This window comes from Dendronephthya gigantea, unplaced genomic scaffold (assembly GCF_004324835.1).
Source record: "Dendronephthya gigantea isolate DGI-Jeju-01 unplaced genomic scaffold, DenGig_1.0 000053F, whole genome shotgun sequence".
NCBI classification, from domain to species: domain Eukaryota; kingdom Metazoa; phylum Cnidaria; class Anthozoa; order Malacalcyonacea; family Nephtheidae; genus Dendronephthya; species Dendronephthya gigantea.
Genome location: NW_021163063.1, coordinates 1,236,634 through 1,262,291, shown reverse-complemented (window position 1 = coordinate 1,262,291; position 25,658 = coordinate 1,236,634). Strand labels below are relative to the sequence as shown.

Genomic DNA, 25,658 nt, shown 5'->3' with positions numbered 1-25,658 from the left:
CAGTGTAAATTGAGCTCAACTGAGTTAGGGGATATTCGGGGAGTTCGAAGGTTCGGGGGGGTTCAATCACGTGGTTGCTTCAAAAGATCGAAAGCTTTGTATTGCTTCTAAGTTCTAACTTTTATCATTTTCGACCAAAAAAATCGTTTTAAACTAAACTTTTTCGACACATTTCGCTCGTCCGACCTTCCTTACACAACAATGAGTTACGATAGAGGCCGTGGACCGCCGAATATCGAAGGGATGACAAGTTTAAAGGTGGACAATCTGACGTACCGAACGACAGTTGAAGATTTGAAGAAGGTCTTTAGTAAATATGGAGATGTCGGAGACGTTTATATACCACGCGATGCTAGGACGAATCAGTCGAGAGGATTTGCTTTTGTACGCTTCTACGAAAGACGAGACGCCGAAGACGCTATGGATCGTGTGGATGGGTCAGTGTTAGACGGACGAGAGATTCGTGTTCAGAACGCAAAGTATGGTAGACCACAAAATGACTACAGACAAAGGTCTGGTGGTAGAGATCGGGGTTATGACCGCAGCAGAGGACGAAGGTTTGTAGAGGATGTGAATTGGTGATCTTAGTAGTGTTAATTTTAGGGGTGATGTCATCCAAATTCGGGATTTCAGTTTTCAAACAAGGAATGGTGGCATTATTAAGAGGATATCCTCTTGAGAGGCAGGATGCCAGTCTTGGGCAAACTTCCTGCAATGAACAATGATGGGCATGATTTCCGGATTCTAAAAATGCCAAGCGTTTCTAAAGCGGCAATCCATAGGTCAAATTTCATCCCATCGATTTTAGGAAGATAATTAACTCCCTGTCACACCCACGCTCTGGTGCGGTTTTTTTCTGGAAATTTACGATTTGCACTTGTCGAGGTGACAGAGCTTTAGTCTCCTCCTTTCAACAGGAATCGGTCTTTATGTAAAGCGTCACAAACAACTTGAGAATTTTTCCAAAGCAAATGGCACAATTACTTCCAAAAACAAGGCATATTGTTATACTTGTATTATTCTTACAGTTAATCATTGTGCAAATTCCTCACAGATCAGATTTTGAGTAATTTATAGTAAATTCAACACAAATTGTTACCTAAACTGTCATCACTTATCAACTGCCCAACATGTACTGAAAATTGACCAGATTTCAAAAACTCTTATTTGACAGAAGCAGTTTATTAGAAAATTTAATTCACAACTTGTTCCCTTTTATTTGACATTGACTATAACATTCCAGTTTATACATGTGTTTATTTAGATCATACTCGCCACGTCGTCGCAGGTCTAGGTCAAGATCTTATTCTCCCAAACGGAGGTAATTTGTTTATATTTACAATCAATGTTATCAGATGATGTCCCTCATGCACCCTTTGTACCTCCAATATTTTAACAATTTGTTATGGTTTCTTGCTATTTTGTTTTCGCGGACAGTCGTAGTTGTCAAATTGACTAGCTTTAAGTTGTGACGCTGGGCAGTTTCTTGGCAGACCGTCTAGTTATCGTTTGTAATGAATTCATGTAAAAATTTATTTTGTAATAGGTCCAAGTCACCAAGGGGCCGAAGATCAAGATCCCGCTCGCCACGGCGCCGTACTTCAAGATCACCTGGGCAAGATCGTCATCGCGGTTCTAGAAGTCAGTCACCGAAAAGAACCAGTCAGTCTCCAGAAAGAAATGGTTCTCCGACACGCAATAGAAAGTCATCATCTCCAGACAAATCATCCTAGTGTTGCAAACAAAAAAATTTAAAATTGTAGCATTTTTAAAAAGCAGAGGTAATTTTTCCTCTATGATGATGATTCACATTAGACATAGTACATATAGTAAGGTTTTTTCAGTGTCTTAAAACTCCTGTAAAATACAAACACTGTTTTGCTGGGATACTTGAGTGTGGTATATAATTTTCCTCATGAAAGGATAAAAGAAATTGCAAGCCTCAAGGTGTCAATGTTTAAAACTGATTCTCATTCTGATATTTTACAGGCACTTAATGAGTAGCAGTGCTTATGCTGTTGTTCGGGTTATAAGCTGCCATTTTGTACGGGATTCCAGAAACGCGTGCAGCTGTTCCCTGTTGCTGAGCTGTAGTAATTGCTGTGGGCGTTAGTTTGCAGTGCAGTTTGCTGTTTCTTATCGAGTTTGCTGTCAGTGGCAGTGTGTCTTGCAGTGTGCTTGCAGTGTTCTTGCAGTGTTCAACGCCTTTGCAGTGGCCTTAACAAATTTTGTTTTAGAAAGCCAGCATTTTATCCAGTTTTAATATTTCAACTGTGATGCGGTTCAGCAACAGACCATTACCTTCATTTGCTGCTGTTGTTTAATTGAGTTGGTTGCAACTCTCCTAACCAAATGAAAATGAGGTTGCAGATATCTACTCCTGGGAATTTATTGTGTGAAAATGTGGACTATGAAAATGAAAAGGCACACTATGTCCTAGCCTCTAGCGGGCATTTCAACATTATACCTGTTGGCATTGCAGTGTGTAGAGTTGAAATTAAGAAAAAGGTGGGTTTATTTTGAATATCAATTGTGAAATATAGCATCACAATGATCACATGTTCGTGTATTTCCGAGTATCCATTCCCGCCCAAAACCCTCCCTCGTGCAGGAAAACACTGGGTTTGCATAACCTTGGAAAACATTTCCTGTTCTGAACTTTGCCAAAAGAAAAATTATTTCTGCTATTCAGTACTTTCCCCAGACAATGCTTCGACCTATGATTGCCTGAAGACTTATATTTTGCACGTGGGTCTTAAAATAACTAAATACTTCCGCTTCAGAACTAAAAAACGAGCAAATTCAAAAATGTTTTTAATTAAGAACGCGATGGGGCTTTTTTTTGTCTGAGGCGATGTGAAAAGTTCAACTGAAGCCATATTTGCTATGCATATTTGTGTAAGCGTTTCACAAGAGTATCTCCAATAGATTTGTCATCGATTCACTGTATTTTCGTCCGCCTTGTCGGAAAATACAAATGAAACAGCGAACGGGAACTCATTTTAGACATAACCTTGTAAGAATAGTTGATATTTCAACTTTCAAGGTGGTTAATATTGTAACAAATATCCAGGCATCTTAATTTTCAAGTGTTCGTAATTACATCTGCTGTTTGCAATTACGAGTATTCTTCTCTGAGAAAACACGTACGTTATATAAGTTCCATTTTTAAACACGAAATTAGTTGTATTTCCTACTATTTTGAGGGCACGTTTGCGAGAAAATGCTTCCCCGAGAATTTGAAACTGACATATTTTCAATATTTCGTAATTCTTTCATCGTTGGTACAGCGGAAGTTAAATCGAAGTCTGAAAGCGGCTATCCGAAGTGATCGTCATTGTAAAATTTCAGCTTTAAAATTAGAGTTAAAAGCTTGGATGATATCGTAAATGTTAGGACAATACAGTATTATGTAAACACCAATGTTTCGTGTTTGAAATCGTGTCAAAGTTAGCGATAAAATTTACATTTTTTTTTGAGCCCAGAACTCCGGAAGTTTTCGTGTGATCTTGACAGTTAAGTCTTCCGCTTTTCAAAGGCATGCCATGATATTTCAGCACAAGGGGTATAAACAATTTATTATGGTGATTCATTGTCGAACGTATATCGAGAAAGCGAATATGAAGAGGCTTTTATGAACCTCAAGGCCTTCAATTTAAAAGTGTTTTAAAAAGTTAAAGCAAGCTTTATCCCGGTAGTAAAACTGTGGGCGAAAACACACGTCAGTGCACGTCAGTAAAGCGGTAGGCACTAAGCAACAACACGGCAGAGGAAGATCGAAAAGTTCCTCTTGATTTCCCAACGATGTTATAATTTAAAAGTTGCATGCTAATTCAACATCTGTGCTGTTTATTTTAAAGAAGCGTTGATGCCAAAGCGGAAAACCGTGCTGCTGAAATTGCTATGCTGTCGAAGCTCGAATACTTGTCGAAGAAATTTATGTCGTATTAATGTAAGTACAGAATATACAACAGTTTTGTTTGTAGATAATACAGGGATGTAAAATGTCCCTCCGGTCGCCTTTTATGCGTCGGGTATTGATTAATATTTGCAAGGCTTTGCCTCCGTTTCATCTGCGCAACGTAAATGCCAATGCTCAAGAGCAGAACTGAAACGTAAAGTGAAACGTTGTCAGTCAGGGGAAACCCTTTCCCCGAACCACAATGTCATTTTCTTGGAATCAGCTTTACTATCATTCTGCTTTGCCGTTTAATTTATATATTTCTGCAGAGTAACAGTCGAAAGCGATTCTAGGAAGCCAGAAATATCGTTCAACCTTTCGTTTATCTTCGCTATAAGTTTCATAAATTGTTAACTTCTATTTATAAATAAGTTGCACCTCTATAGGCTGTCATTTACGATTGCGATTTTCACGAGATATTTACCATAAACAAGTCACTTTTGACTGGAATACTTGGAAAATGCAAGAGGGGGATTTCTAAACGCGAAATGACATTACTTGGGATATAAATACTGTGAATTTACTAAACTTTGTGTAGCCTTTTCGGCACAAGAGAAAGCATAAAGTATGAGTGCTCCCCCAAGGAGGAAAAGTGATGGTGGTGACGACTCCTGTAACGAAAATGGCAATCTAACTGAGGTATGATGATTTTTTTACACCATTTACTATAATATATTGTATGCCTGAGGCATATACAGCAATATTGGCAGAGCAAGCTAAAGTTTCAGCATCCTTAATTTTTTACAAGCTAGCATTTGAGATATTGGTCAGTATAGATGATGGATGTATGTTTTGGATATTTGTGTTTTAAAGACGAACAAGGCTCTTGCCTGTTGGTCGGTCTTTTGTACAATAGCTGGCGATATAGGAATGCTTTGTATCTCCTCCTAAAACTAACATGCTTTACCTAAAAATAAGGGTAATTCTTGGTTGATGACAGTTTGTGTATTCTTGTCGTTTCTGCTCTATCCATCTTGGGTTCCTGTTTCTCACTATTCCTTGTGTATCCATATTGTCCAAGAATTGTGGACCCCATCATTCTAAGGAACAAATTTGTCAAAGACCTCTTGTCTCTAAGCACTGTTAATAGCCTTCATAACAAACCACAACTGCATTTAAAAAAGATAGTGAAATTAAGTTGGCATTATTATACTTTGAAATCTAAAACATGTGTGTGATCATCAGGTTGATATATTGCCAAAGTTATATTGCTGGTCTTAAAAAATACTTGGCATTTGAGGAAAAGTTTTCTATTTGCGAGTGGGTGTTCATTGTGCATAGTTCAAGTTGGTAGCATGCACAAGTTGATTTGAAACAGAATATCTCCAGAGATTTCTTGTTAACCCATAGTTGGTGGTGCACTTGACTTTCAGGATTTTTCAATCACCAGACAATTTTAATCTGTTCACCTTGCTAACTAATTGGGTAATTAAATCAAATGCTAGTTTCTCATGCTAAAATCAGCCAACAAAGGCTTCTAACACAATATATACCCCTCTCTAAAACCACATGCTTGACTTGATAGCCTTCATCAAAATCTGCCTTTTTGGCATGAACTGCATCTTCCAAACTATAACGGAAACGGTCACAACAGGGCACAGAAATATACCTTGATTATTAACCTAATTTTCCTTGTTCGATATGAGTAAAAATTATCAGGCGCAAGCATGTGTGAATAATGGTACTCTACTTGCAGTTTTTGAACGCGAAAAACTTCCTGCCAGAACGCGAGTCTGTAATTTTTACGGATTACTGCAAGAGAAAAGCCTGTTCAGTTGTTTTTGAGATATTTTATTAGCGACGCCGACGGCATTGCTAACTCTGTCACCGAAATCATCCCTGAACCTCGCTGGGCATTTACTTTTGTGTGTCAGTTGTTTGAGCTTGTTTTTCGGGCCATTATAAAAACCGAAATTAAAATGCTTTTGGGAAATCCCTGCATGAGAAATCTGAACTGTTTCTCGTTAAAACGGAATGCATTCTTCGACTTTGACAAATATTTTCGTATGTCTTGTTTCTTTTTTCGTAAAACAGGATGTAACTACCTTTAAAGTGTTTGATTATAATAAATAATATATGCAAGACAAAGTCAAAAATGCCGATGGTATTTGTCATAACACAAATCTGATGCCAAAAATTGCCGGATGTTTAGCAGGTGAATAACGTCATTTCACAAGGAATTTGGAAAGTCTTTTTGCATGATTGACAAAGCTATCTCTCACGCGATTCAACTCGCTTCATTAATGAACTTCATTAGCTTCTCCTGTTGTGGGAAAGTCGTGGTTATTTACAGATTTTTACCATTTGTATTTTGTATACAAAGTAACGGGAGCAAGCGAGCTCAGGGACTGTATGTGTGGGGATATATAAGATTTTCTACGTTTTCTTTTGGATTTGTGGTGATTTTAGGGATCCGATATGGATCTTTAGGGATTTGTAAGGTTTGGCGGGAAAGGGTTCGCGTGACACGGTCCAAGAACCCCCGCGCGCTCACATAGCTAGCCACTGATCTCTATAGTAGTTTGACGCGTTCTTTCTTCCTCTAAAAGTGCCTCAGACAAGTTTCGTTTACCAAAACCCAAATAAACTGATCCCATTTCGTCTGTCGAAGCAAGTTCATTGACCAGAGAACACTTGAACAAATAATTAAGCCATCGTATTCCTTTTGAATAACAGTACTAGTATATTTCCTGGCTGGCAGTTCGTTGTGGTCAGTACCAACACCGAAAAAGCTCACCAGGTTTAAGAGAGATCTTCACAAGAGATGATATTATAATATATTGTTCAAACTTGACTGAAAAGCATAACGCTATGTTTGTTTGTGAAGAAAAGTTCCTTTCTAAAATGTAGCCTCTGTATTTTCCACGCTGAAATAAACGACTATGATATTGTGTGTAATGGCAGACGGTTCAAGTCACCCTCTAAACAACTACACAGAGCCATTACTCGATTTGGAAAAATATTATCGACGATAAGTTCTAGATAATGAATTGAATCGCACTTCCATATTAAGCCCAGTTTGCAAGCTGTGCTATTATGACCCGGAATAATGCAAATGCGTTTGAACGAATGATTTGTTCACGGTATTAAGTTAGACTTGTGTATTAACACGGCGCCTTATAATGGTAGCCAAAAATACCTCAAATCCTATCGACGGCGTTTGTGAGATAAAAAAATACGGTATTTATAGCTTCTCACAATATTGTTGCCTATAGTTACTTTGGTTCTGGTTTTCTAAAAACAGACAGTAGAACAATTATTGTAGATAAAGGTCAATAGTTTGTTCTATTTTTGTCCTTAGTTACCCTAGTTTTCTCATCTTCTTCGCCATTAGCAACTGATATAGGAAATGCGATCGAAATTTTGAGTCGTTTAGCAACGGATCGCACCCTATTATGGAACTAAACACTTCTTCAAATTCGATATTGAAACATAATATTACGGAATATTTTTAAATCAGAATCACTATCACTTAGGTCCAGTCTAGAAGCCCATTCCCCCTGAGAATCAGAAGTGTAGGCCCTCTTGAGAACTCCTTGATGGAGACTGTTCGACCTCAAAAATTGATGGCACCTGTAACACTCTTTACCCTAGTTTTCAACATCAATTTTTCAGCTATACTTCCACGAGCTCATTGTGGAATACAAATATTTGAGATACCTTTTACGTTCAAATTCTTATATACGTCCTTAGCAACACATACCACAGCAAGTCTATCAAATATTTTGGGTTACTTCTTGGGCATCGTTGTTGTCATAGTAATCGGACCAGAAATGATCTGACTCCAATATATCCAGTAATATATTCGAATAACTTAGATTTATCCACGAGAAATGCAATGTTTTTTAGCCTATTTGTAAAATACGAGAAATATACGATTTAGAGCTCCTTTAGATGTAATGGCCTTTTTGTCAGTAATAGCAGTTTTAATGGCATCAGTGACTCTACTTCCTCATTCCAGTTTTCTGATTTGCAAGGTGAACGGGCTGAAATTTGCTGCATTAAAACTCTTTTCCCTTGTTCAAAGCGATTGAAAATTGAAATGGATAAAATCGTAATCGTCTTCAACGAAACGCGATTCTTTTCGACGGCATTTTCGTGTCTTTGTGAGTGGCAAACGTTTACTTCCTCATCAGAATTATCCAGATAGTGCTCTGGGATCAAATTTACATTCACTTTAACTTCCTGTTTGGTTATTACTAAGCTATTGCTAACAATAGTACCATAACAAGATGTCTCACCGCCAGATCGTGCTCAAATCGACTCAGAACGGCGATGTGAGATGGTGTTCGATGCCGCTGACAATTGTCGGAGTGGTTTATGAATTCATTTAACCTTCTCGCTGCTTTCCATGCTTTTTTTCTTTATTCTAAATTTACTGGATGGACGGAGCTTACAAGAGCAATGCTGCTGCTTTGCAGCAAGCAAAGCAGCAAGTTCACCACAGACAGGCAAGTGACGCCTAGATAATGGCAAGTTATTTGTAACCTATCAATACGCACAACATATTTTTCTTTTCGAAGCAGAACTCGCGGGCATGCGCTTATTAAGATCTGCAAAGGGTTTTACAAACGTGAAATCCGCGCTCGTAATGGCATCCAATTTGCTGCCTTCTCCATTTCACTGGTGTAATTAATCCAAGCGTGGTCTGAAGTCAATTTGTAGAGTATCCTAATTTATTAAGACATCGATTTCCGCTCAGGGCTGGGCTATAAGATATAGTGGAACATTTCGTGATGAACGTTTTGTATCAGCTCAATAGTACTTGAGTTACACGCACGCATGCTTGATGCTTGAGTAATCGTATAGAAAACGTTTCAGAGTAAATCTAGGCAGCATATCCCTCGCTATTTCGTTCATTATGAGTTCTACGGCTTTGTTTAAACCATGATTACTGTTTTTCGTTGATTCTTCGGAATGGTTCGGTGCGTTTAAACGGATTACCTGGGAATAGGGTGAAATTGAGTGATTCGATGTTTGTATCGTAGAGTGTTGCATTTGGTTCAAGAAAATTCTAGTTTTCAATACGTGATATGATGTAGTCTGGACGTTGTCAGCTTCAGTCCAAATAAACACGTATTGTTTGCACTTGGGAAGAAACGCATGCATGTGTCAGCTCGTGGTGATTACGGAAATACTGAGTAAACTCAATTTCTCTGAGGGAAAAACCCCTTTCTTTTGGTTTGCAAAACGTTTTCAACCTAACTAACCTTTCGCCAACTCTGTTTTGCTAAGGATAATGTTGCTTATTGTGGTAATGATGTGTTGACTAGTCTAGTACTTACTGCTTTGCAATGTTTTATTCAGTGTCTCACTTTCAACCTTCCTCAATGTCAGTTGATCATTGCAGTGCTGCTAGTCTGACTGAGTGCTGACTGTTGCTACTAATACCAGCCTGACTAGTCCAGTACTTGCTGCTTTGCAATGTTTTATTCAGTGTTTCACTTTCAACTTTCCTCAATGTCAGTTGATGATTGCAGTGCTGCTAGTTTGACTGAGTCTTGACTGTTGCTACTAATACCAGCCTGACTAGTCCAGCACTTACTGCTTTGCAATGTTTTATTCAGTGTTTCACTTTCAACCTTTCTCAATGGAGTACGGAAATAGCCGTACGATTTTAGAAAGCCACGACTCAAGGGAGGCTTACCTGTTATTCATTTTATATGCAAGAATTGTCATAGTTATATATATTCTAGGTCGAGTTTTGAACGTTATTTATCTTGTTATTGCAATTGTCTGTGTTTCTGAAGCAATGCTTTCAATTCGTTAATTCTATATAAGGCAAATGTCCTTATTTGGTAGCTATATTACTATATAATATGGGGGATTATCACGGCATGAACTCGTTAAAGCGTTATTTTCCCGCCAATCGCAACACGTGAGTAAGCTGACGTGACATCAGGCCATATGACATCAGGAATTGAAACAATCATTTAGCTTTCTTTTAGATGAATTCATGATGATTCTAAGCAACAATTATCGAGGAAGTAAATAATTGAGAACTGCATGTTTAGAATTCTGTCTTCCAATTCAAAATTTTTAAAAACCTTCAGACTAGGCTATCCGTGAATCTGACTATTCTCTTTAACATCTCACACCAAGCCAACATATTTTGCTATGGCATTTGTGGGTTTTAGACTTTTAGTGTTTTTCATTGGAAATTTCGAAATCTCTTTTATCGGCTTCGTGTATAGAAACAAACGCTTGTTCTTGATCACAACTGATTTCAGTGTTTTCGTTTTATTCTGTGGGCATTACATTCTTGTTGCTTTTTTATTCATCCTCTAGCTTAAAGCTCTCGACTTTCGTTTAAAAATTTCTGATTTATGAATACAAAGAGTTCACTAGTAGACCAAAACAGACGATCTCTGATCGAGTTTTAAATTGGCAAAACTCACGATATAGAAGATACTTAGCGTTTCATTGTAAACATCTTTCTATATAGATCGAGTGCCCTTTGAGTGTAGCCTTCAGTTGGTGCCAATTTTGTAGTCCTCTGACGGAATAATATCCAATATCTGCTTTATATATTCAATAATGAAACATTGTGAAAACTTTCCTGAGATCTCTTCCATGCATTTAGGCTGATTCAATTAGGGCCATTCTCACTATCATATCTTAAACTGAAAACGGGATGTTGGGCCATTCTCACTTTCAAATCTTAAGCTGAAAAGGATGTTGGATGTAATTATCTAATATAGTTAATTTAAAATGCCTTTGAGATTACGGTTATTTTCTGTTCTGATTTATTTTTTATCGACTCGTTTCGCATTGTGTTCAAGGCCAAATTCGCGAGTTTGAAAAAGGCGGGAAAAGAATGGGCCGACCTTTCACGATAAACCTTCGTGTAATTTTCAGCTAAGCCGAATATGTTTGACCAAGATGTCGTTTTTTATTAAAACAGATAGCATTTGGTCCGGAAACTGTTGAGAAAATTGCCGGAAACTGCCTCGTTTGAATGCTTATCCAATCTCAATTTCTTCCTAATCCTTCTCGAGATTATCTCAATTTACGGCCTGTTCGTCTTGTCAATTTAAAGTCTACCCACCAAAATTCGCAAATATCTTTCAAAGTTCAAACTTGCATGAACTTCCAAGTTCCAAATTTCATCGATATGGCTTCCCCCAAACAGGTTTGTGAACTTGCCGTTTGATTGGCTACCTCTTTTTCTCGTAGCCAATCGGAGGCTTTGTTTACGACCCTGTCGTTGTACACTGTTTTGTCGCGATAACTGGACCGCCCACATACTGCGAGGCTCGTAGACACGCTTCAGAAGTGAGATGTTCGACTTCCGTACCACCACGAACGTTTTTGCAATGCACATCAGCGCTGCTAGGGTTACACACAGTTTTTGCTGAACAAAGCTGAGGTAAAGAATTTGCAAGATTTCATATCGTTTAGAAATAAGTAACCCTATGTTTATATAAAGAAATTTACGGCTCGTGTTTAAACTGCGAAGTTATAGAAAGAACGTCGCCGTAAAGCGAGGAATCTGTCCGAAAATCCCAACAGAGAACGGTTGGACCTATCGCTTGCATTTAGTTTTAACGCGTGTGCTGTTTTACAAACCTTTGTTTTATAACTATATAGTTTCCATATCTTGTACAGCAAGGAAGAAGTACAGGATAAAACTAAATTTATCTCCAAATTCTTCTCGTAGTTGATGGAAGTCAATCGTCGTTGGAAGCAAGAATATGATCTACTTAAGACGAAATATTTGAGGGAAAAGTCAGAACTTGAGGGAAAAAATAACTTGCTTACGTTGGAAGTGTCACGATTGCAAAACGAACTTGCTAGGCTAGCTAAGGCGGTAGCCGAGAGGCCTCGCGCAAAGCTAGACTGCTGTAATGGACACACGGAGCAAGGTTGTCAAGAAAATGGAAACGTGACTAATGAGTTAATCAAAGAACAGGTATGCATAGAGAGAAATGTTTATAAATCTCTAATTTGAATTCTTAGCTACAATACATTCATAAGTTGGATAGCAACTATGGTTACCTCTAAACGGATTGTGGGCACGGCCACAAATTGCCAGTTCTCAACAATAATAGTTGGTTTGCAAGATCATCACAAACAGAAATAACTTATTTCCATGATTATAATCAGTTAGAACCACTCGCGTTAGTTGAAAAACCATCTATAAAAGACCCTTTCGAACGTTAGGACACTGTTGGTGTCCATATATGTATAAAAAATGCTACGAGAAATGTCAGGGTAAATGATTCTCAAGTCGATTCGTATTACTAAAGCAAACAACTGCATGCTCTTAATAAGTTCAGCGCTTTATAACAGGAAGAAATAGAGCCGGATGATCTTATGAAACTCTCTCTCGTCCGGTATGCTCACGCCAGCACGCACTCATAACAGGTGACCACGTAGCCTATAGTCCCCTTTTTTTTTTCTCCTTCCCAAAATGAAATTCGTGTCTGTTGCAAAGGTAAACTCATGGGTATAAACAGGAAAATAAGGTGTTGAAATTAGCTGTCAGATTATTATCAATGCTTCGAGTTGCATGTTCAGTCAATTTTCTTCCTGAATCCTGACCTTGTGAAAGAGCTATTCATTATGTTGTGAGGAAGTTAATGTCATGTCAAAGAAAAAAAACACCTGATTTTTTTATGCTTGTGTTTGTGCTGCCGTTCATCGGCCCATCTTGGGTGAAATTGACAAAAGTGTTTGCTGGTTCGTTCCAAAGTCAAAATTCAACGTGGCAAAATCGTGTTCGCCTCTCAAATCCTACGAGATTGATTCATTTGATTGCACAGGGCTTAAGACCGTATACATAGAGCATACACTTTATTTATAATCACGATAACCTCAACAACCCCATTCGGGGCTGGTTTCCATAAGAGACGTGGATTTTTTTATTATGCAAAGTATATCGTATGAAAAAGAATTTAAATGATGTATTGCCTGGAAGTCGTTGTCATAAACGCTGCAGCGATATCGTGTGCAAAAAGGCACGTTTTCATCGATAATACGACTTCCTATTTCCTTGTTTGGCTTTTGATAAAAAGCTTTTTTATCGCGGTGCATCGGAAGCCGTTCCTTGCGATCCGTTGTCCATGCATGATTAGCGAAAAAAGGCTTCATTTCTTCTTTGCGAATTTACTTTGACAATACGTGAAATCTCGTAAAAGAGAGTAAGAGCTGGTGCTTCAAAGATCAGGCTCTGAGATCCAAGAATCCTAAAAAGCATTTCCTTTGGGAACTTTTTTGAATTAGTCGAGAACTGATGGATGGAATGTAGTTTGTTATTGACTTCAGTTAATATGCCGCTTATATACATTGCAAGTCGAAGAACTACAAAAAATTAAAAATCCATCAGAAGTGAATTGGATATGACAAAATTAGATCTTGTGAACAGACCTTTATGTATTGTATATTGATAATCAACTAAAGTTTAACATCATCTTTACATATTTGTGTTTATTTCCACTCCTATTAGTTGTTTTAACTAGAACTAAATGATTACATCATAATCATAGACATCCTTTCAGGCCTAAAATCCAATCTAAGTAATCCATAATCCTCTTCTTCAGATTATAATAATCCGTAAACCTATATATAGCATATCCAACTAATCCTATATATACAGAAGAATATCGCTAGTTCGTTTGTGAAATCACGTGAAATTTGAATCAACCAATCGCGTCTTGTTTAGCTTGCTGCCTACAAAGAGGATTTCAAACTTGAACATGAGGATAAAGAAAAAATTCAGTCAGAAAAGAAATCTTTACAAGAAACGTTAAATCAGTGTCAAAGACACGTACAGAGTCTTAATCAAGAGGTTTGTCACCACTTTTGAATTCGTCAAATTTTGAGGGGCTGTTTACATGAGCCCGGTTACCCGAGATTCAACGAAGCGTGAGATGATTTTGAGGTATTGAAATGAACAGATAACATGATCTTGGCAGTCGTATAATCACCACAACAATAGCATGTACTTGTTTGATGTCATAAAGACTTATTTTAATACCTCAAAGTCCTCTCACGCTTCGTTGAATCTCGGGTAACTGAGCTCATGTAAACAGCCCTCTGAATCACCTTTTCATATCGCGTTTGTGAGTTGTCGGTTTTATTTCGCCGCCAGTCGCATTTGACATTGTTTACTTCAAAAAAAAAAGACCGTCTCGCCAATATTTCAACACTAATTCCCTTTTTTAGTTAGACGTATACAAAAAGGAATGCAAGCGGTTACAGGAGGAACAAGAGGGTAGTCGACGACGGGATATCAAGAGACATCCAAGTGTAGATAGGAGTAAATCGTATCCAGAGACTAGTTCCCTATCGTACAAAGAGGAACCTCTTGATCCCATGTCGTCCATAGCATTGCCGCCATCAATGTGCAGTAAGCGAGAGGGATATTTGAGCTTGCGAGATTTCCGTCACGAACAGTTGAAAAGAGTAAGTGACCAAACATGTCTAAACGTTTTCTTCCATTGAAAATGAAACCATCTACATCGAAATATTTCAGCTCAGTTGTTCAATAAATAGATAATTTTGTTTTCCGTTTTGAACTTATTCACCAATTTAAACGGTTTTCGAACAAACCGGCCCCAGACCACGTTAGTTAGGCAACGTAAACTCTGTTGAGTGCAAAACGCACTTGTCTAACGCTTTTTGGTCTTTTCCCAGGGTATTTTAGTTCGGAACCCTACCTCCCAAGGCAGACCTCTTCGTTCACCGACATACAATGGTGGTAGCTCTACTACGAGACGGCTGAGCGACTCGGCCCCACCCTCCCCTCCGACGTCGCCGTCGATCAACCAATCGCCTCGTAAGCCAGACACCAGCAGAACTTCGTGTTTGTGGTAAAAACCTCGGAATAGCCAACCATGGCGCGGCCTCGTGTAGGGCTACCGCGGAAAAAACACATTGTGCTTCTCAAACGATGCAACTGAATCATAACACGTACCTGTGACTATAGAAATACGTCATATCAAATCTCATATTCAACAGTTCTGATCATTCTTTGGCCATTTCTTGACGACTGGTGGTGATGGAGGGCTTCGCAATGCATCATGGGGCCGGCCTTTTTGGTGTGACGTCACACAAATATCGTCCTGAAGAGTCATCTAGAATACTTGATAGAAATACAGTAATCTGTGCTACCCAATTTATCCATCCGATTTATCGATGTGCGAAGTTTTTGCCTGTTTAAATGATTAATGAAAAATTTATTCCTTGATTAGGATTACGATTGGGATTTTGTCTCAGATTAGGAATATGGTTGATTAGGGTCAACCCTAATCATGAGTCTAATCAGCTCTAATCTAATCTCAAGGATTAAATTCGTGTACTTAGCGTTTACAGAACATGAAATTATTACATGAATTCTCTGGTTTTTCTTCTTGCCACAGCTACAGGCTATGATTCACTTGCATTTCAGATGACATTCAAAAACTCCACTATCTCGCTTATATGCAAATAGTTCATTCCAGTGTGGGAAATTCGCCTTCCTCGTGCAATTAGCCATTTTCCAAAGTCCCCGTTTCGCATCAAATTCAATATTCATTTCATAAAACAGCGTTATTTTATTTGGCTTGTAAATATATTGACGGTATAGTCTAAGATAGATGTGATTTTCATATTTCAACATCATTTTTAACCTTCCTGGCAACCTAGAATACACTGGGAATTTCTCATTCTGATAAGGGCTAACTCTTACAGATATGTATTTTATTTGCTTCGCGAGAGAGTTTCATATCATGTTTGGCTGAATTTCAAACGGTGCCACCACCACACGTGAAGACCTGTTTCCACTTGTGATTTTTGCTGCGATTTTCTTCTTTTGATCGATGTGAACGAGTGAATTAGTTACTGATGTTCAAATAGGAGCTCTTATACATCAGAACAAACGTAACTTATTACTCGTTCACATCTATCAAAAAAAGAAAATCGCACATGCATTAAATCCCACCTGAATTTGCAAGTGTAAACTGGCCTTAATATAATTTTACTATCATTCGAAGTGAACGACGTTAACTTGGGAATACTTAAATATTATACAGTATTTAAATATTGTAAATAACGTATATAAGTTATAGTACAATGCTTTATGAAATGTTTTGTTTATTGTTGTTCTTTTTTTACGATATATTTGAACAACTCCATTTTGCATTGATCATTTTCCTTCAAGGTTACTAAATACATTTCTTCGACGCGTTCAAATAACTTGTAGGACGCAGGCAACACAGTTTTTCACTTGTAATCAATAGTTCTAATGTAGTTAAAATTGAGTTCCACTGTTAGTAAAAATGTTGACTTAAGCATTAAAAGGCTATCGAAAAAAAACACATTATATAATGTGTCAGAACTCGGTAGATATTATATGCTTCAAGTTCAGCTTCGCTTCGGTATATAACATTCACAACACATTATAAAATGTGTATCCTTGACTGAATAGATCAATAATATGGCGTATCAAGTATTTCAATTATTTGAATTGTCAATATGGCGCTCATTGGTTTGAATTTCTGGCATATACAATCGCTTTCTCGCATTTGTTTTAGACGAGCTATTTGACTGACAAATGACCATATGCATGCAATTTCATTTATTTCAATTCATTCATTCGTTTTGCTTTTTGAATGCGTTTCTCAGCTCTTGGTAATCTTGAAATCCAGTCTGTTTCCAAACCACCTCATTCCACTTTGCCTGAATCATTTCTTTAGTCTTCTCATCCATCATTTCTCGTCCTTTAGTCGCAGATCCTGTGACGACCTTACTTCGAACCACTGTTTCGTCTGCTACACCACAAATTTTATTCCGATATTTCGATGAAATTGCCGACGAAAATTTCCTCTCGTTGCTCTTCATGAATTCAAAGGAACTCATTTGAACAGCTTTTTTAATTCTTTCGTCGTCTTCAATTCCTATGAACGATGCAACCTTTCTGACTGCGCTCTCCAAGTCGTCTTTCATGTCCTCGAAGAACAAAAACAAAACATTTGGATCGTCCCTACAGCAGACAAAATTATAAACCATTAGGCTGAGATTAAACAAGTTGCACGGTATTGTACAAACTGTGGTATCATTTTTCTAGTTGCTTCAGAAACCCTGGTAGGGAATATCCCATCAAACATGTAAAGGTTAAAAGATTATTTATGATAACGATTGGACCTGTGTTCAGCCACTTACCTGTGTTCCCACCAGCTCAGCAGGTGGGCAAAATATGGTGCAGGTCCCATTCTGTTTATTAGTTCTCGTGGGAGCGCATAATCTACTACAAATTCATGGAGGGAAATCTCTCCAGGTTGAAAAAACCAGCCTTTGAGATAGTTGAAGCCACTGCTGAAACAAGCACATGGCTCACGATAGATGACAATGTATTTAGCACCTTTGGGACACTCGGAATACAATGTGTGGGTCTTGAAACATCTAAAAATGAAATCAATGTAAGCTACTAGTTCAGTCTAGTTGAACGTTAAAGGGCCGTAATCTGCCTCTTCGACTCAACAAAGCCATACGTTCGTGCAACGTTGTCCTCGCGAGAAAAATCATTGTGACGTTCATCACCGGAAGGACTTGTTCGTTCCATTAATTCCTTTCGTGAAATCATTTTACAACATATAAACTGATAAATGATAACAATCATAACATTTGATACAAGCCCAGGGCCTTTGATTGAACTGAACTCTAGTGTTAACATATCATCGTCATAAGTATTGAAATCAAATATTGACAGGTCATTACCGTGGTTGAAAATTGTGCTCAGCTTCAAGATCTATCTCTGAATCATAAGCAGTTTCTAAATAAGGAACAACATCACTGATTTCATCAAATGACATATCTCCACCACTTCGAAGCTGGTGTAAGATCTGTTGCATCCATGTTGTGCCACATTTTGGCGAAGTAACAACGAACACATCGTCTGATCGCGGTTTAAAATTCAGACCGTAAAGTCGACCATGCTCTGAAACAAATTTCGATAGTCTTTGCTTCATAGCTTGAATTCCTGGATTTTCAACCGGAGATTTCTCAGAGGTCATTCTTTAAGGCTTTTAATTTCAGTAAGGAGAATACAGCAGTACATATGTTGCTTGCCTAAGCAACCTAACTTCAACAAATCTCGCTGTGTTACTGACGAATCAAATGTATGTAACTTGATACGGCCTTCTGCCAATATTATCTTACGCAATCATGAACAACCGTAACCATACCCTAACCTTGATGCGGCAGCGTAATTGTATCCGGTTCGCTTTTCACCATCATCCATACGTGAACAAGGCTCCATAAAAGAGGCTCCCCGGTTGGAGCATTTCATAATTCATTGGCTAAATTCATTGCCCATGTCACATCATTCTAAATTTCAGTATAGTTTATAGATTCATTGATGCATAGAAAAGACAAACAAAACGAAATTCAGTTCACAAAATATTGCAGGAACACCTAATCATTAATTATAAACACTGTTAGATTACTCCGACCAATTCGTAAAACCGATTTGCCATTTTGCCCTGGTGCATATTCTTGACGTGTCTGTGCATACGTAAATTGAAACTACAATAAAGCTAGTCACCATTTCGTGAAGCGAGAAGCTTTTTAATTAAATTCTACTTATGTCAGTCAATTATTTGTTGATTAACTACTTTGACCACACAAATTATCGTTAATTTAATACCATTTAATTATTTCATATTATAGTTTGCTGAGATAAAATATGATTTTTCTAATTAGATGTTATTCCATTTAGTTCATTCATTCATTCACTTTTCGTTTTGTTTTTTGAATGCGTTTCTCAGCTGTTGGTAATCTTGAAATCCAGTCTGTTTCCAAACCACCTCATTCCACTTTGCCTGAATCATATCTTTAGTCTTCTCATCCATCATTTCTCGTCCTTTGGTCGCAGATCCTGTGGCGACTATTCTACCTTCGGCTCCCTCAGGTAAACCAAAAATTTTATTTCTATATTTTGTTAGGCGCGCAAGAATAAATTTCCTCTCGTTGCTCTTCATGAATTCAAAGGAACTCATTTCAACAGCCTTTTTAATTCTTTCGTCGTCTTCAATTCCTATGAACGATGCAACCTTTCTGACTACGCTCTCCAAGTCGTCTTTCATGTCCTCGTAAAACAAAAACAAAACATTTGGATCGTTCCTACAAAATTGTAAGCGAAGCAAAGTTAAACCATCACGTTACAATGTGTCCCATAGTAATGTGCGGTACTGTGAATACTTGTGTCAGTGGAATTGCTCAACAGTAAAAGAGCATGTCATTAACCTGTGTTCCCACCAGCTTATCAAGTGAACAAAATATGAGGCATAATGCTCCATTTTGCTTTTTGGTTCACCAAGAGCAAGCGGAAATTCTTCCACAAATTCATGGAGGGAAACCTTCCCAGGTTGGAAAATCCAGCCTTTGAGAAAGTTGTAGTAACTACTGAAAGAAGCACACGGTTCACGGTAGATGACAATGTATTTACTATTTAGCACCTTTGGGACAGTCGGGATACCAAGCGTGGGTCTTGTAACATCTAAAAATGAAATCAATGTAAGGTACTTGTTCAGTCTAGTTGAACGTTGACTTTGGCTTCGACTCAACAAAGCCATTCGTTTGTGCGACGTGGTGCTAGCGAGAAAAATCGTTGTGACGTTCATCACCGGAAGGAGTTGTTCGTTCCATTAATTCCTTTCGTGAAATCCTTTTACCACTTATAAACTGATCAATGATAACAATCATAACATTTGATACAGGGCCCTTGATTGAACTGAACTCTAGTGTTTATCATCGTCATAAGTATTGAAATCAAATATTGACAGGTCATTACCGTGGTTGAAAATTGTGCTCAGCTTCAAGGTCTCTCTCTGTATCATAAGCACCTTCTAGGGATGGAACAACATCAGAGATTTCATCAAATGACATATCTCCACCACTTCGTAGCTGGTGTAAGATCTGTTGCATCCATGTTGTGCCACATTTTGGCCAAGTTACAACGAACACATCGTCTGATCGCGGTTTAAAATTCAGACCGTAAAGTCGACCATGCTCTGAAAAGAATTTCGATATTCTTTGCTTCATAACTTGGATTTCTGGATTTTTAACCGGAGATTTCTCAGAAGTCATTCTTTAAGGCTTTTAATTTCAGTAAGGAGAATACAGCAGTACATATGTTGCTTGCCTAAGCATGCAGCCTAAAGTCAACAAAACTCGTCGTGTTAACGAATCAAATGTATGTAACTCGATACGGCCCTCTGTCAATATTATCTTACGCAATCATGAACAACCGTAACCCTACCCTAACCTTGATGCGGCAGCTTAATTGTATCCGGTTCGCTTTTCACCATCATCCATACGTGAACAAGGCTCCATAAAAGAGGCTCCCGGTTGGAGCATTTCATAATTCATTGGCTGAATTCATTGCCGATGTCACAGCATTCTAAATTTCAGTATAGTTTATCATAGAAAAGACAAACAAAACGAAATGCAGTTTACACAACAATGCAGGAACACCAAATCATTAATTATAAACACTATTAAATTACTCCGACCGATTCGTAAGAACGATTTGCCATTTTGCCCTGGTGCATATTCTTGACGTGTCTGTGCATACGTAAATTCAAACAAACTACAGTAAAACTAGTCACCATTTCGTGAAACAAGACTGTTTTTTAAATAAATTCTGCTTATGTCAGTCAATTCTTTGTTAATTAAATTTTTGATCACCGACAAATTATCGTTAATTTAATAGCATTTAATTATTTCATATTATGATTTGCTGAAATAAAATATAATTTTTCTAATTAGATGTTATTCCATTTAGTTCATTCATTCATTCACTTTCGTTTTCCTTTTTGAATGCGTTTCTCAGCTGTTGGTAATCTTGAAATCCAGTCTGTTTCCAAACCACTTCATTCCACTTTGCCTGAATCATTTCTTCAGTCTTCTCATCCATCATTTCTCGTCCTTTAGTCGCAGATCCTGTGGCGACTATTCTACCTACGGCTCAGTCAGGGAAACCACAAATTTTATTCCGATATTTTGCTATGCGCACAGGAGTAAATTTCTTCTCGTTGCTCTTCATGAATTCAAAGGAACTCATTTCAACAGCCTTCTTAATTCTTTCTTCGTCTTCAATTCCTATGAACGATGCAACCTTTCTGACTGCGCTCTCCAAGTCGTCTTTCATGTCCTCGTAGAACAAAAACAAAACATTTGGGTCGTTCCTACAAAATTGTAAGCAAAAGTTAAACCATCAGGTTACAATGTGTCCTAGTAATGTGCGTTGCTGTGAATACTTGTGTCAGTGGAATTGCTCAACAGTAAAAAAGCATGTCATTAACCTGTGTTCCCACCAGCTCGTCAAGTGAACAAAATATGAGGCGCTCTCCATTTTGCTTTTTGGTTCTCCTCGAGCAAGCGGATATTCTTCCACAAATTCATGGAGGGAAATCTCCCCAGGTTGGAAAAACCAGCCTTTGAGAAAGTTGAAGAAACTACTGAAAGAAGCACATGGTTCACGGTAGATGACAATGTATTTAGCACCTTTGGGACAGTCGGGATACCAAGCGTGGGTCTTGTAACATCTATAATATTAAGTAATATATTATTAAGCCTCTTACAGACGAGCAAGTTTTTCTTTGACAAGTTTTATTTGTTCGTGTGAACGTGCCAACAAGTTTACTTTGACAATTTAGTTTGCAGCCGGCGATGTAATCGTACAGCGGACAACGTGAGCGCGTCTGTAAGAGACTTTACCGTGAGGCTCGCCGTTCTTCTGAAAGCAATTGTCGTTTCCAAACTGATATATGATTAGACTGGAATGTGCAAATTGAATGTCTATAAAGAGGGGGTTCTGTCAAGGACGGTCGACAGGTCATTACCGTGGTTGAAAGTTGTGCTCAGCTTCAAGGTCTCTCTCTGTATCATAAGCCGTTTCTAGGAATGGAACAACATCAGTGATTTCATCAAATGACATATCTCCACCACTTCGTAGCTGGTGTAAGATCTGTTGCATCCATGTTGTACCACATTTGGGCGAAGTTACAACGAATACATCGTCTGATCGCGGTTTAAAATTCAGACCATGAAGTCGACCATGCTCTGAATAAAATTGGGATGCTCTTTGCTTAAAAAGTTGCATTTCTGGGCTTTTACCGGCCGGCGTTTTCTCAAAAGACATTCCCTAAGGCCTGTTAGAAGGATGCTGCAGCACAACTGACGTTTGTCAAGCTTTCAAAACTCGCTCGTTGTGTTGCTATTTTACGGCGATAAGTGGGATGTTGTTTGAATCAAAGCCTCAAAGGTATGCAAATCCATACATTCCCTACTCAATATTGATTTCATGCTTTTATTGAACAATCATAACCTCTTCACATCTGCATACAACATCATCACGCGTAAATTTACCTGATGGAGCCGTAGGTAGCCAATAGTCGTGTAGAATAGATTGCCTTTACACAATATTGAACGAACAACAAATCAGAGGTGAATTATAAACACTATTAAATGACTCCGGCCGATATTCGTGAGGTAGATTTGCCCTGGCCGCAGTTGTATTAAAGGCTATAAAGTTAACTTTTAGCTGTAGTTAAGGACAGAAGTGGCCAATCAGTCTAGAGTTGCGTTTTTCTAAGTTAACTGTGAAAAATGTACTAACTCTACTGACGAAGGCCCTCAGGTTGAAACGTCAAGAAGTGTTTTGTCTATATCAGGCTGTTGCTATACCACATGTGATTCTAAGATTCTTAAGACATTTAGATTTAAACCACTCATAGTCGTTTGTATATAACAAAGTATAAGTATATAATAATTATAGTGCTTCCTGTAATATTCTTAATGTGGTGGGGGCCACATGTTTTTCAGCTTTTGGCTGTAATGTGTATTTACCCTCGTGAAATAAAGTTGCTATCTATCTATCTATCTATCTATCTATAATCATGAACAACTATGAACAACGTGAACGAAGGCTCCTGGTTTGAATATGTCATAATTCACTGGCGATGTTACATCATTCCAAATTTCAGTAGTTTGTAAATTCTTATTGATGCATAGGAAAGACAAAAACACATGCAATAGACCTTTTTAATAATGACGTCAAACGCGGAATGTCTAATATTACACGAAGTTTGTTTGGCTTGATAGTTTTGTGGAGCCAATCAAATTTCGTGTAACATCAGACTTTCCGCGTTTGACGTCATTATAAGAAAGGTCTATTAAAGGGGATTTTCCATTACCGTCGGCTTCACCCGCTCGGGTGAACGTGAACGTGCCAACAAGTTTTCTTTCACAATTTAGTTTTCAGCCAGCGATGTAATCGTACAGCGGAGAACGTGAGCGCGCCATTGCAAAATACTATAGTCCGCTGGCCAACCGCTTACAAGTGCTCACATTATGTGACTAGTTTTCTTGACTAATACAGACGAGCAAAATTTGTACTTTAAAATTTTTTTCTATAACAAGTTGTCAAGTACACTTGTTCAAAATCAAATGAACAAGTGTACTTGTCATAGAAAAAATTGTCAAACTTGGCCGTACAGACGAACAATTAAAACTTGTCATACAAAAACTTGCCATAGAAAACTTGCTCGTCTGTAAGAGGCTTCAAAAACAAAGCGTGCGGGCAAAGCTCAAAGAGACTGCAATGGGAAATTGCCTTTACACAATAATGAACGAACACCAAATAAGACGTGAATTATAAACACTATTAACTTTTAACTGTAGTTAAGGACAGAAGTGGCCAATCAGAGTCGTGTAGTTCTGAGTTATGAAAAATGTAGTTAAAGAGTTTTATACAACCAGCCCCTGGTGCATATTCTTGACGTGTCTGTGCATACGTAAATTCAAACAGTAAAGCTAATCACCATTTCGTGAAACAAGAATTTTTTTAATTAAATTCTGCTTATGTCCGTCAATTATTTGTTGATTAAATTCTTTGATCACCGACAAATTATCGTTAATTTAATAGCATTTATTATTTCATATTATGATTTGCTGAGATAAAGTATAATTTTTCTAATTAGATGTTATTCCATTTAGTTCATTCATTCATCCATTCATTCACTCTTTTATTCATTCATTTTCGTTTTGCTTCTTGAATGCGTTTCTCAGCTGTTGGTAATCTTGAAATCCAGTCTGTTTCCAAACCACCTCATTCCACTTTGCTTGAATCATTTCTTTAGTCTTCTCATCCATCATTTCTCGTCCTTTAGTCGCAGATCCTGTGACGACCATTCTACCTACGGCTCCCTCAGGTAAACCACAAATTTTATTTCGATATTTTGCTACGCGCACAGGAGTAAATTTCCTCTCGTTGCTCTTCATGAATTCAAAGGAACTCATTTCAACAGTCTTTTTAATTCTTTCTTCGTCTTCAATTCCTATGAATGATGCAACCTTTCTGACTACGCTCTCCAAGTCGTCTTTCATGTCCTCGTAGAACAAAAACAAAACATTTGGATCGTTCCTACAAAATTATAAGCAAAAGTTAAACCATCAAGTTACAATGTGTCCTGATGTGCGGAACTGTTATTACATGTGTCAGTGGAATTGCTCAACAGTAAAAAAGCATGTCATTAACCTGTGTTCCCACCAGCTCATCAAGTGAACAAAATATGAGGCATTCTCCATTTTGCTTTTTGGTTCACCTTTAACAAGCAAAAATTCTTCCACAAATTCATGGAGGGAAATCTCCCCTGGGTGGAAAATCCAGCCTTTGACATAGTTAAAGTAACTACTGAACGAAGCACATGGTTCACGGTAGATGACAATGTATTTAGCACCTTTGGGACAGTCAGAATACCAAGCATGGGTCATGTAACATCTAAAATATCAAGTAATATATTAGATAATACTGCGTGAAGCCGTTAGATATACCTTCTACCAGAAATCAACTGTCGTTCCTTCTACCAGAAATCAACTGTCGTTCCTTCTACCAGAAATCAACTGTCGTTCCTTCTACCAGAAATCAACTGTCGTTTCTAAACTGATAAATAATTACACTGAACAAGTGGCTCTGTCAAGGACATCAGAGGTCGACAGGTCATTACCGTGGTTGAAAATTGTGCTCAGCTTCAAGATCTCTCTCTGTATCATAAGCACTTTCTAGGAATGGAACAACATCAGTGATTTCATCAAATGACATATCTCCACCACTTCGTAGCTGGTGTAAGATCTGTTGCATCCATGTTGTGCCACATTTGGGCGAAGTTACAACGAACACATCGTCTGATCGCGGTTTAAAATTCAGACCATGAAGCCGGCCATGCTCTGAAAAAAAGTTGGATGCTCTTTGCTTAAAAAGTTGCATTTCTGGGCTCCCAGCGGCCAGCGTTTTCTCAGAAGACATTCTTTAAGGCCTGTTAGAAGGATACAGGGACATGCAACTGTCGCTTGTCAGTTGTCAAGCTTTCAAAACCTCGGTCGCTGTGTTGCAAACTTGCAATTTTACGACATGTGAGATGTTATTTGAATCAAAGGTATGTAACTCGATACATTCCCAGCTTCGTACCCGGTCCCAGGCGCTTTGATAGTGAAATATATAACGTTGCATTCAGTTATTGTACAGAGGTCAGCTGAAAAAAAGGCGAGCGCGCGGGGGTGCTTGACGTGGTTTTGTTTTGCCGACTTTGTCAAAACCAGCCCAAGGCGGCACCCCGCGTGACCTTTCATCATTATGCGACTTTCCAACGTCAAAATTGCGTATTTTGAAAACTTCTACCTGAGTGCAAATGCGGAGAGTTTACTCTTTGTTGAG

General features: G+C 38.1%; 5 protein-coding genes across 13 annotated transcripts; 2 read left to right on the top strand and 3 right to left on the bottom strand.

The window, feature by feature from the left end:
* Positions 1–83: 83 nt before the first annotated feature.
* Positions 84–1,934, top strand: LOC114529093 (serine/arginine-rich splicing factor 2-like). Its single transcript, XM_028550838.1, has 3 exons — positions 84–557; positions 1,265–1,321; positions 1,547–1,934. Exons 1-3 carry the CDS (start codon positions 202–204, stop codon positions 1,731–1,733), a joined length of 600 nt encoding a protein of 199 aa, XP_028406639.1. The 5' UTR covers positions 84–201; the 3' UTR covers positions 1,734–1,934.
* A 59-nt stretch (positions 1,935–1,993) lies between these two features.
* LOC114529091 (TNFAIP3-interacting protein 1-like) lies at positions 1,994–15,970 on the top strand. Of its 6 annotated transcripts, none has more exons than XM_028550835.1 (7): positions 1,994–2,508; positions 3,864–3,952; positions 4,500–4,600; positions 11,622–11,873; positions 13,626–13,751; positions 14,129–14,368; positions 14,600–15,968. In XM_028550835.1, exons 3-7 carry the CDS (start codon positions 4,529–4,531, stop codon positions 14,777–14,779), a joined length of 870 nt encoding a protein of 289 aa, XP_028406636.1. In that variant the 5' UTR covers positions 1,994–2,508; positions 3,864–3,952; positions 4,500–4,528; the 3' UTR covers positions 14,780–15,968. The 6 variants fall into 6 exon arrangements, with proteins under 6 accessions (XP_028406636.1, XP_028406633.1, XP_028406635.1 ...); XM_028550832.1 differs by having other exon boundaries at positions 3,861–3,952; XM_028550834.1 differs by lacking the exon at positions 1,994–2,508 and adding an exon at positions 3,317–3,743 and having other exon boundaries at positions 3,861–3,952.
* An 83-nt stretch (positions 15,971–16,053) lies between these two features.
* LOC114529090 (amine sulfotransferase-like) lies at positions 16,054–20,332 on the bottom strand. Of its 3 annotated transcripts, none has more exons than XM_028550831.1 (4): positions 18,133–18,199; positions 17,660–17,879; positions 17,105–17,344; positions 16,054–16,925 (listed from the first exon to the last, which is right to left on the bottom strand). In XM_028550831.1, exons 1-4 carry the CDS (start codon positions 18,176–18,178, stop codon positions 16,535–16,537), a joined length of 897 nt encoding a protein of 298 aa, XP_028406632.1. In that variant the 5' UTR covers positions 18,179–18,199; the 3' UTR covers positions 16,054–16,534. The 3 variants fall into 3 exon arrangements, with proteins under 3 accessions (XP_028406632.1, XP_028406631.1, XP_028406630.1); XM_028550829.1 differs by lacking the exons at positions 17,660–17,879; positions 18,133–18,199 and adding exons at positions 19,399–19,439; positions 19,734–20,332 and having other exon boundaries at positions 16,206–16,925; positions 17,105–17,303; XM_028550830.1 differs by lacking the exon at positions 18,133–18,199 and having other exon boundaries at positions 17,660–18,024.
* Positions 18,380–19,371, bottom strand: LOC114529094 (amine sulfotransferase-like). Its single transcript, XM_028550840.1, has 2 exons — positions 19,187–19,371; positions 18,380–19,063 (listed from the first exon to the last, which is right to left on the bottom strand). The coding sequence occupies exons 1-2, from the start codon at positions 19,237–19,239 to the stop codon at positions 18,673–18,675; spliced, it is 444 nt and encodes a 147-aa protein (XP_028406641.1). The 5' UTR covers positions 19,240–19,371; the 3' UTR covers positions 18,380–18,672.
* Positions 20,333–21,350: 1,018 nt separating the features above from the next.
* On the bottom strand, positions 21,351–25,363 carry LOC114529089 (amine sulfotransferase-like). 2 transcript variants are annotated; one of them, XM_028550828.1, is made up of 4 exons: positions 24,952–25,363; positions 24,483–24,725; positions 23,984–24,368; positions 23,912–23,951 (listed from the first exon to the last, which is right to left on the bottom strand). In XM_028550828.1, the coding sequence occupies exons 1-4, from the start codon at positions 25,248–25,250 to the stop codon at positions 23,943–23,945; spliced, it is 936 nt and encodes a 311-aa protein (XP_028406629.1). In that variant the 5' UTR covers positions 25,251–25,363; the 3' UTR covers positions 23,912–23,942. The 2 variants fall into 2 exon arrangements, 1 of the variants encoding a protein (XP_028406629.1); XR_003687579.1 differs by lacking the exons at positions 23,912–23,951; positions 23,984–24,368; positions 24,483–24,725 and adding an exon at positions 21,351–21,489 and having other exon boundaries at positions 24,952–24,988.
* Between the last annotated feature and the right edge of the window lie 295 nt (positions 25,364–25,658).